This window comes from Chenopodium quinoa, unplaced genomic scaffold, assembly GCF_001683475.1.
Source record: "Chenopodium quinoa cultivar QQ74 unplaced genomic scaffold, ASM168347v1, whole genome shotgun sequence".
NCBI classification, from domain to species: Eukaryota; Viridiplantae; Streptophyta; class Magnoliopsida; order Caryophyllales; family Amaranthaceae; genus Chenopodium; species Chenopodium quinoa.
In genome coordinates, this window is record NW_018743391.1 from 936155 (window position 1) to 947552 (window position 11398).

Consider the following 11398-nt stretch of genomic DNA (forward strand, 5'->3'; position numbering starts at 1 on the left):
AATCAAGTAGGAATCAATGTGCTTTTTTGTGGTACCGTATTATTGAAAATCAACGGGTTTTTTTGTGCTGCTGGGCATGCATATCGTGTGATCGTCTGGAAAAAAAAAAAGTAGTAATACCTATTATATTGATAGAGTAATCATTTTTAAAAATTTTACTTATTGAGTAACCCTTAAATAAGTATATTATTAAGTAACACCTATCACTTTAATAGGGTAACCTCTATTGCAATAACATAGTAGCATAACCAATGGTAGTTAGCCATACGCCCACACGGTATATCCAACCGCATATAAAAATTATTGACAGAATTTAAAAAAAAAAAAGGATTTTTTTTTTACTTTTAGCACCAAAAAAAATCAAGATTTTTTTTTTTTTTTTTTTTTTTTTTTTTTTTTTTTACCACCAAATAAAAAATTTAAATTGTTTTTACCACCTGCCATAAAAAATCAAACGAAATTTTTTAAATTATTTGATTTTCGTGCCAAACACATGATTTTTCGTGGTTTTAAAAGGCATTTTGCTCCTGTAAAAATTTGAGGTCAAAATTGACAAAAAATGATTGAAAATGCCTCATTTTGCGTGTTTAAAATGCCCCCATAAACCTATGAAGAACATGATTTGCGCCCGAAAACCGAAGATTTTTTTAACCGTTAGATTTAACAGTTTTATTAACGGTGGGTGGTAAAAACAATTTATAGAATTTTATTTGGTGGTAAAATAAAATTTTTAAAGTTTTGGTGGTATTTCTTGATTTTAATTGTGCTAAAAGTCAAAAAATCCTTAAAAAAAATTATTCAAAAAAAAAAAAAAAAACAAACAAAAATTAAAAAATTCAGCACAAAACAAAAGTAAAGAAATGCCCTAGTAAGATGTCGTTCACTTCACCTTATTTTGTTGAACTGAATTAGTTTTATTGAAGTGAAATTAGTTTTGCTTTATTGAGATTATTTTTTACTGATTTTCTATTATATTTTTTCATTAGAGTTACTAACTTTTATTGAACTGAACTTATTTTACTAAATATTTTTTTTAAGGTGAATTAAACTAGGCCTAAGTGTAAAGCAATTTCGGTAACTAAGTCAATATTTTTACTTTTCGAACTTTAGACTTTAGAGTAGGGAAAGTATAGACCTCGACTTAGTTGACGTGGTGCAAAGGACAGTTGACTAGTTCATCTTGACCCCCCCTCAGTCACATGCTTTTAAGATACTACACTTATTGACTGACATACTAATTTTATTCTTAAGTTCTATGATCTGAAAGTGAAAATACACTCATGAGTTTATTACTGTGAATCATATTCAAGATTCAAGCTAATGAGTCAGCATACTTTATAACAACTTGAGTACACGCCAACAAGTTGGTTAGGATATTTTTGCTATTTCTGTTTTAATGCACAAGTTAGTTAGTTGGGGTTGTACTAAATGTGAGAGCAGTATATAACCTCCTACTGTACTAGTTTCTTTTATTCATTCAATTTACTTCTTTCTCTCGTTTTCCTAGCTCTTCTTCTTCTTCTTCTTCTCAAATGTATTAAAGTTTTACACCTCCATTAATGAAAATCAGTTGTTTCTCTTAGTTCTTTCTTTGGTTCTGTTCTATTTTGCAACAATTACATATTTGTTTTACAAAAATAATCACAAAAAGATGTTGAAAGGGGAATTTGGTTGGGGTATTTCTTTGTTTCTAATCGTTGTGGCAACATTGTTGTCTTCACCACATCAAACTATAGGCCAAGAAGTTGCTTCTTTTACAGACTCTCAAATAGCCCTTCCTGGTTGTCCTGACAAATGTGGCGACGTCGACATCCCCTATCCTTTCGGCATAGGAGATAAGTGCCACTACGGTAATCCCCTTACAGAGGGCATATTCTACAATATCACTTGCAACGATACTACGGTCCCCTCGTTTCCAACTTATGGTGCTACTAAGGTAGTACTAATCACTCTAGACGGCGAATTCAGGGTAAGCAACAGCATTGCATATTTGTGTTTTGATATTACAGGTACAAAATTCAATCATTTAAAATCCTGGATTAGTGTCACAAGATTTGCTCTATCGACAACCCAAAACATAGCCGGTGCCATTGGGTGCGATACAACGGGTTTGTTCTCAGGAACAATGATGAATAGTACAGGTGGGTTTCTATCAGGGTGTATAACTGGGTGCTCTAACCAATCGTATATCAGCAATAAATGCGAAGGCATCGGTTGCTGCCTCGCCTCCATTCCAGACGGAGTAACCAATATTACATTAGAAGCTGGTAGTATGTTGAACCACAAATATGTACTAGGTTACAATCCGTGCAGCGTGGCGTTTGTGATGGCTAAGGATCAGCTTCAACAAAACCACTCTGAAATGCTCTTCTCTATTCAGTCTATTCTTAAAAAAGATGTCTCGTATTTCAAAGATGCCAATGAGTTATTGTATCCAATGGTATATAATTGGTCAATTGGAACTAAAGATTGCAAAAGCGCGCAAGCAGCTGGGGAGCCATTGTTGTGCAAGGGTAACACCGTGTGTGTTGATGACTTGCCGGGGCAATGGGGTTACCGGTGCGAGTGCAAACTTGGATTCACGGGTATTAATCCCTACCTTCATGATTGTCAAGGTGATCTAACTTATCCTATCAATTTCATTTGTTAATTAATTACTAACTCTGTTAATTATTATGTACAACTTTGGTATATTTGATAGAAAAACTTTTGTATACATCTGGTTTACACTAATATTAGTGTATACACCTATGTTGCAGCTAATTCTTTATTGGGTTTATCCAGATATTAATGAGTGTGCGGACAATGGTTTACATAATTGTGAAAAACAAGAGTATTGTCACAGCACCCCTGGAAGTTATCGTTGTCAATGTCCTCAAAGCTTCAATGGCAATGGCACAAAGGAAAGTCCTTGTGTTAGAATCCAAAAGAAAGTATTACTGCCACTGGAATCTATAATCATACTTGGTGAGTATATGTTACTTACTTCGATCATCCTCCTATTTTCTTTTACCGTCAATGAATTCAGCCCCTTCTAACATCTATAGTCCATCAAAGTTTATTATACACGGAGTTTGGAGTACATTAATACATTAACCATTATTTTTGTAAAATAATTTGCCAAAAACCTCCTTAGAAAACCATTTTTTTTTTTTTTGTACAAAACCACCCTATATTTTTCTTTTTTATGAGAACACACCACGCAGTGAGTTGGTGTTGATGAGGGTGGTGGGGAGGGTGGTAGTGCGGTGGTGGTGGTAACGGTGAAGTTATGTTACTTTTAATCATTCCCTTTACCCTCTCCATTACCCCAAATTCTTCCAACTTCATTCCCCACCCCCCTAGACTTTTCCATTCCCTTTCCCTACCAAACTTCACACCACCACATCACCACCTTCACACCTACCAACACCACCGGAAAACCAGCCCTAACCACCGCCGCCCCTACCCTGACCACGGCCGCCCCTCCCCCGACCACCGCCGACCCTCGCCGCCCTCCCCTCCCCTGAAAAAACTCTCCAACCACACCAAAACCACCCTGAAAACCCCCACTTAGCCCTGAAAACACCACCTAACCTCAAAAAACTCAACCCCAAGCCACGAAAACACTAGCACCCCTGAAAAACACCACCACCCCAAAAAAACCACCCAGCCCCGTAAAACACCACCCAATACTCTACCCCCAGCCTCGAATACCTCCACCCCAACTTGTAAAACCCCACCTAGCCTTGAACTTAGCCTCGAAAAACTCCACCCCAGCCCCGAAAACTCCAACTAGTCAGCGTAAATCGCTGCGATTCTTGGCGATTAGGGTTGTTCGTTAGCAGATGCAGTTGCGGCTGGTGATGGTTGGTGGCTGGCTGCGGTGAATTGGTGGTTGGAGTGTGAGTTTTGCGGGTTGGTGTTTGAATTGGAGCATGGGAGCAGTGAAGGAGTGAGGTGGTGTTGGGCAGCGAATTTCTGGGTCAAGGGAGATCGGGGCTAGGGGTGGTTTTTTTGGGGGAGGGGAGGACGGCGAGGCTCGGGGGAGAGTTGGCGGTGGTCGGGGGAGGGGCGGCGGTGGTCTGGGCTGGTTTTCCAGTGGTGTTGGTTGGTGTGAAGGTGGTGATGTGGTGGTGTGAAGGTGGTTGGATTGGTGACCTTTTATTCAATCCATTCCTTTGTTATTAAAAACAAACAACACCCCAAAATTGGGGGATTTTCATTCCATTCCTTGTCTTTCCCTTTGTTCATTCCATTCCAATTCCCCTGTGCGAACCAAACGGCCCCTCATTATATTGATATTAGTTTTTTGAAACCCTTCTTTATTGATGATATTGATTGTAATAAGTTTATTCATTGCGCCTTAACCATAAGGGTTAGCTTTTGGTTGAGGTAATCTTCTAACAATTGATATTATGTTTACGCCACTTTCCTCCATCCATTATTGGCTTTTTATTATATGTCGATATCATCTAGTCAATTCCTCCGTTGATTTTTCTTTTCTACTAGTATGTTGAATTTTCCGAAATTCATTTTTTGACGGGGTCAACAAATTTGTTTCCATCCTATTCTATTTTCATTCGTTTTAGTGTCCATGTGATAACTTTTTTTTTTTTTAACAAAATTACTTCCTCTACTTTTATTTAATTGACACATTCAATTTAAGTACACATATTAAGGATAGGAGAGGAGAGAAAATGATAAAAACAAGTGAGGTACACTAGCTAGTTATGCAAGGTATAAAACTTACCCAAAACGAAAACGTGTTAGCTAAAAATAAAATTTCTAAACAGGAGTACATGCCAACTAAAAAAGGAAGTAAGTATGAATAATTAATAATGCATAAGAAATAGAAGTATAAGATTTACATTATTGCTTGTATTTAAGAAGAAACTCACTTTGAGCAAGGGATAGCTTAGGATCTGTTTTATTCACCTTATTTTCATATATATCAAGTGTCATAAATTCAGATAAGTTCGTATTGAAAAAATAAACTGATAAACAGTTACCCAAGTTAAAATACAACTAAAATAAGTTATAATAATTTCAGATAAGATAAAAAGTTCCCATAAGTGAAAATATGGTAAATAGAACATATCTAAAACTTCCTTACCGATTTCAAAAGATTTTAGGATTGATTCTCTATCTGCATGCCCTGGTGGCACTCTAAACGGCCAATTGACCACATTGGTATATAAGTTAACACCCTTATGACATATTGGTATATAAATTATTGCCGACGACATATTGGTATAAAAATTAACATGTGGCGACATATTGATATATAGATTAACAAATTGTGACATTTACCCCTATTTTTTCTTCGGGTGAAAGAGCATGTTGTATACTTCAAAATTTTGTTTTAATTACTTTTGCAATCTTATTTATTATCATAATATACTTATTCAGCACCAAATAATAATTTTTCCCTCTTCCCTTCCAATACAATAACTTTGATAAATCAATCAAACGATAAAACCCCAAAGAACTAATAAACAATAAACAAAATCTCAATATTAGTTATTTAATTTCAAAACCAATTACTAGTAGACGCTAACTTTCATTATTACTTCATTTGTATTATACCCACAACTTTGTAAATCAACAATATAATAAGAAAAAATATATGTATGAGTGTTTTTTTTTTTTTTTTTAAAAAAAAAGAAGAAGAATCTACCCTTGTGATGCTTCAATGACCAACGCCCTCAATACATTCAAGCTTATATCCCTTTGCTCAAGCTTTCCTATTCGTTTTCCCCTAGCTTCTTTCTCATCACTTTTGGGCTTTCAACCTTTTTTTTTTTTTTTGGATTTTTACTTCATAATTTTTTTAAATTAATATAAAAAGTAGAGAAAAGTACAAAAAACAAAATGTAAAAATAAAAGTTATTAGCACTAAAATTAAGCGCGTGTATCGTACGCATATCATCCGACGAGAAAATAGGGGTAAATGTCGCAATTTGTTGACTTATATACCAATATGTCGCCACATGTTAATTTTTATACTAATCTGTCATAAGGGTGTTAACTTTTATACCAATATGGTCAATTGGCCCACTCTAAACACAAGAAGGACAAAAAAAAAACCACACTTGTCGGTTTTTAGTGAGAATCTCGCATGTAAATTAAAAAATACGAGTAATGTAAATGATAACTAAGCTTCATAGTACATGCTTGCTTTACATTAAACCCTTAAGAATTAATAATGCAAGATAATTGTTCAGGTGTTGGCGGTGGAGTCATTGCTTTTTTGTTGGTTGGCTTTTGGTTCCATTGGCAACATGGAAACAAAGAGATCCAAAAATTAAGGGAGAAATGCTTTCAACAAAATGGTGGTCATATTTTACAGCAAAAACTTTCAGGGCGAGATGTATCATCACTTGGTAGTATGGTTAGGATGTTTACATTTGAACAACTTCAGAAGGCCACAGATAATTATAGTGATAGTAGCATCATTGGTCGCGGAGGTTTTGGCATGGTTTTTAAAGGATTACTACCTAACAATCAAGTAGTCGCCATCAAAAGGTCCATCAAGGTTGATTCCACCCAGGTCGAACAATTCATTAACGAGGTTGTTGCCTTGTCACAAATCAACAATAAGAATGTGGTAAAGCTCCTTGGTTGTTGCTTGGAGACGGAGGTACCTTTGCTCGTATATGAATTTATTAGTAATGGTACATTGCATGATCATTTACATGATGAGGAAAAATTGTTTTCTTTTACTTGGGATGTTCGCTTAAGAATTGCAGCAGAAGTTGCTGAGGTCTTGGCCTATTTGCATACTACAATTTCTATACCGATAATTCACAGAGATATTAAGTCTGCAAACATACTCTTGGATGATAAATGCGTAGCAAAAGTTGCTGATTTTGGAGCTTCTAAGCTAGCTCCGGTAGATCGAGAGCAGTTAGGAACTATGGTTCAAGGGACATGTGGTTATCTTGATCCAGAGTACATGCAAACTGGTGAGCTTACAGATAAGAGCGATGTTTATAGCTTTGGTGTTGTTCTTGTCGAGCTAATTACTAGAAAGAAGGCGATGTCTTATGCTAATCCTGAAAATGAGAGATGCCTTGCTGTATGCTTTCTTAGGAAATTTAAGGAAGATCGTTTGTTTGAGATTTTTGATGAAAAAATTGTAAGTAATGGTGCAATTGAGCAGCTTAAGGAAGTTGCTAATCTTGCAAGGAGGTGCTTGAAACTTAAAGGAGAGGATCGCCCAACAATGAAGGAGGTTGCAAGAGAGCTAGAGAGGATTAGATGTATGACTACTCATCCATGGTTGTCAAACAATAGCGTGCCACTCCAAAATGAAGAGAGTAAATATTTGCTTGGTGAGGCCCACGATTGCATCAACAATGGCTATGGCTACGATGGCATGAGCTATTCATCAAGCAGCCAAAGTAGAGTTGTGCACTTGGTGCCTTTGGAAGATGGGAGATGATTACTGTGCTTGACCTACATACAATGGAATACTTGTTAAGTTTATACTTGTGAAAATAGTATGGTACCTAGAGGGGGGTGTACCATGTGAAGGAAGTACATTACATATAAATAAAAGAATATTGGGACAAATTTAATGTTCTTTTATTTGTATGTAGTGTTTTTTTTTTTTTTGTGAAGAAATTTATATGTAATGTTCTCTATCTTAGATACTCTCTCTTTCCTCTCCCTTTAACTTCTTCTTTCATTTTATTTCTTGATTTTTTTAATAGTTTTTTATATGCTTAATTCATCACTCACAAACACATTTTTACTAGATTTAACACTCCAAAATCCGAATTTCTCAACCAAAATTTTGGGTTTTTGATGATTTAAGAATTTTATGTATTTTTGTTGGCTAAAGAACTTGCAATTGAAAATTCTACTTGTTTGTTTTCCACTATAAATTCACTTCACAAGGGTTTCCTACTCATTTGAGGTATGATTTCTCTTTTTTGTCCATCTTTGTTCTATTTCATGAATATGAAACCCTAACTTGTGCTTCAATGGTGAACTCTATGCTTGTTCTTTTTACCTATATTTTGTGTTTTGCATATTGTTCATATGAAGCTTTATTTATTATCATAAACTTACTTGATTGTTTAATTTGAAATTTTGGCACTACCATTGTTGTTCATCATCTTCTTTCATGGGGTTGGGTAGTATGTAGCTAGCATTTTTCCATTATTTATAATTAATGTTCTTTTATTCATATGTAATGTTCTTTTATTTATAAGTTATGATTTTTTTTTATAGGTAATATTATTTTATTTATAAGTTATGTTTTTTTTATCATTAGGTAATGCTCTTTTTTATATATAAGTTATATTCTTTTATTTATAAGGTAATGTTCTTTTGGGTGACCATGCACATGATACACCCGCTTGCATGAAATAATAATGGTTATATTTGTTTCCTTAGGTTTAGGAGGTTTGTATTATCATACTAACTTTTAAATTAGTTGTATAAATACTTGAAGCTTGTACTATTTTAAAATGCAATATTATGGACTACAATATAAACTACTTACAAACTTGTTAGCTTAACACATGAGTTTGTTTAAGTCATCATCAGCACTGAGGTCAAGTGTACCATATGCATGGTACATATATATTGAAAATAGACAAACTAACACAAGTTTGCCTTCACAAGATGTAGTTCTCAAAGACGTGTAAAATTACTTGAGATGCTTAGAAGAAAAATAGTTTACTGTTCTGCTGTTACTATATATGTACTAAATTTGCATTGAGCAATCTATGGTGCTATTCATGGGACAAGGAGGAATATATATATATGGACCATACACATGGTACATATATATTGAAAAAACAAATTGGGATTGAAAATAGAGGACAATAGGACGAATTAAAGCTCCTATTGCTCAATTGCAAACTTGATTTTACCGAAAATTCGACAGAAAATTTTGGGGAAAATATGAATTGGGAATTCACGTTCAAGCTAAAAATTGTGCGGAATTATGGAGCTAGGAACCTAGGATCGTTTGCTCTGATACCATGTTACAATTATGGATCTAAGGAGGAAGAAAATAAAAGAGAGAGTATGCTGCCATTAAAGAGCTTGAAAGGAGCTTGGAGGAATAGAGAGAAAATGAGAGTATATTCTTTCAAATGAAAATGTTAGAATACAAAGATACTATTACATCATACTATTTGTGCTATTTATACTAATAATTACGTTTGACAAGGAATACAAGTAACCAACTACTTTATAATCCAATGTGTATATTCTAACATCCCCCTCAAACTGTAATGGGTGGAACAACTATGACAGTTTGAAATAGAGCTAAGCAAAGGGGCTGGGAATAGTGATGCTAAGCTTGAATTACCAATCTAGAGCTAGTAATTTAGGAGCATCAAATGCTGATGAAGTGGACTTACTAAACTTGCTGAATCTATGAAACAACAACAACAATCATGAAACATGGTGCAATATACTCTTGAGCTTGCACAAAAAACTTTCTAAAATATCTCCAGAACCTTACTTGAATGCCATTTCTTAGTCCTGAGAAAGTGCCTTCTTCCATTTCTAGCACCCCAACTCTCAAATTACAATCACCAAACCAAAAAATCCTTTACCAAACTTGAAAATCCACCAATACCCAACTCCTCGATCACCAATCAAATCAACCACCACTGACACCAAACCAAATCCATCAACCTATCATTATGAAATGATGAACTCATCACCACCTTGGAATCATCAATGTCGTATCCCCCTAAGCTTAGAAGGGTAGAAAACCATTCAAAGCTTAACGATGTATACACAACCAAACCACCAATGTACGCCTTAACTCCAACTTCAACAATCAAACCAATCTCCAACAATAATATAACAATACACTATAGCTCAAATGTAAATGGAAAATAAGAAGAGAAAGAATGTGGAAGAGAATGTGTTTGGAAGCTGAAAAAGAGAAGAAAATGATCACAAAGGATCTGGATATTTGACCTCTCCGGGTCTGAGATTGACCACTTGGGTCTTTGAAGAAATGAGCCTCAATGGCTCTCGCCAAAACTGATCACAAAGGATCTCAAAATGACCATCTATTGGGTCTGAAAAACTGATCTTAATGGATAATAAAAGAAAGCCTCTATAGGCACAACAAAATGACCAATTATGGGTCTCAAAATTCAAAGCCTCTATGGGCAAAAGGACCAACTATGGGTCTGAAAAATCAAAGCCTCTATGGGAAAAATGACCATCTATGGGTCTGAAAATCAAAGCCTCTACTATGGGAAAATCAACAAGCCACTATGGGAAAAATCATGCCTCTATGGGCAACAAATTATTCACAAATGACCTTCTTGGTCACGCCAAAACTTCAACAAATCATCATCAATTCAACACGAAAAATCCACCAAACTAACACTTTATACCATCACTTAATATTTACAACAGCAAATCAAACTACCTTGAAACAATTCCAAATCGGTTTAATCAAACCACCAAACCAAAATTCATCATCAACATCCAACAACACAAAACACACTTCAACTCTACCTTAAATCAAGAACAACCCAAATCCAAAAGTAACTAGAATCTTAAACTATAACAAAATCAACAAATTCTGACTACACCTCTAATTAATCAATATACACCAAAAATACCAAATCACCAAGCTAGCAAGGATTGAAAGCATGAGAATTATACCAGATTTAGCATAAAGTCCCAATTAATCCAATCAAGAAACGAACCTAAACTTGGTTCAATCACCACCGGAGAAATAGCCCTGCCAGCAGCTCGCAGGGACGACGGAGGTGGCTACGAACACCACCAACAAGAATATCGAAGAACCCAATAACGAGAACGAAGAACTTAGAAAATGAACTTCACTGGTTGCTTCACTGTAATTTTGGCGGCAAAACACAAAAACTTCAATTCAATTCGAGGCATCTGTAATTTCTAAGCCAAGAACATGAAACCCATAAATTTGAGCGAAAACTTGAGCGATCGAAATTCTTCAAACCAATCAAACTTAAATTTGAATGACCTAAACCCAGAAAATCGATCGAAATCTTCAAGAAATTAAACACCCATAAATCCACCAGAAATCTGATCGAAAATTGTTCAAATTCGAACAATAAAGAATGAAATTGGAAGAACCCTAAAATTTGGGAAAAATCCAAGAATTGACAATTGCTTGCTTTAAAGTTCGAAAAACAAACTGGGATTAAAAATAGAGGACAATTGGACGAATTAAAGCTCCTATTGCTCTATTGCGAACTTGATTTTACCGAAAATTCGACAGAATATTTTGGGGAAAATAGGAATTGGGAATTCACATTCAAGCTGAAAAATTGTGAGGAATTATGGAGCTAGGAACCTTGGATCGTTCGCTCTGATACCATGTTACAATTATGGATCTAAGGAGGAAGAAAATAGATGAGAGAGTATGCTGCCATTGAGGAGCTTG

The 11398-nt window shown here is 35.2% G+C and overlaps 1 protein-coding gene across 1 annotated transcript; it reads left to right on the top strand.

Annotated features, from left to right (window-relative positions):
- The first annotated feature begins 1380 nt into the window (after positions 1 to 1380).
- LOC110738648 (wall-associated receptor kinase 2-like) lies at positions 1381 to 8223 on the top strand. Its single transcript, XM_021919040.1, has 3 exons — positions 1381 to 2615; positions 2785 to 2967; positions 6207 to 8223. The coding sequence occupies exons 1-3, from the start codon at positions 1652 to 1654 to the stop codon at positions 7424 to 7426; spliced, it is 2367 nt and encodes a 788-aa protein (XP_021774732.1). The 5' UTR covers positions 1381 to 1651; the 3' UTR covers positions 7427 to 8223.
- The last annotated feature ends 3175 nt before the right edge of the window (positions 8224 to 11398 follow it).

Bases quoted from the DNA above. Each gene is read 5' to 3' on its own strand.
- LOC110738648 (XM_021919040.1), top strand. From the start codon at position 1,652: ATGTTGAAAGGGGAATTTGGTTGGGGTATTTCTTTGTTTCTAATCGTT. The intron at 2,616-2,784 runs GTGATCTAACTT...GGGTTTATCCAG, and splicing joins CTACCTTCATGATTGTCAAG to ATATTAATGAGTGTGCGGAC. The intron at 2,968-6,206 runs GTGAGTATATGT...ATAATTGTTCAG, and splicing joins GGAATCTATAATCATACTTG to GTGTTGGCGGTGGAGTCATT.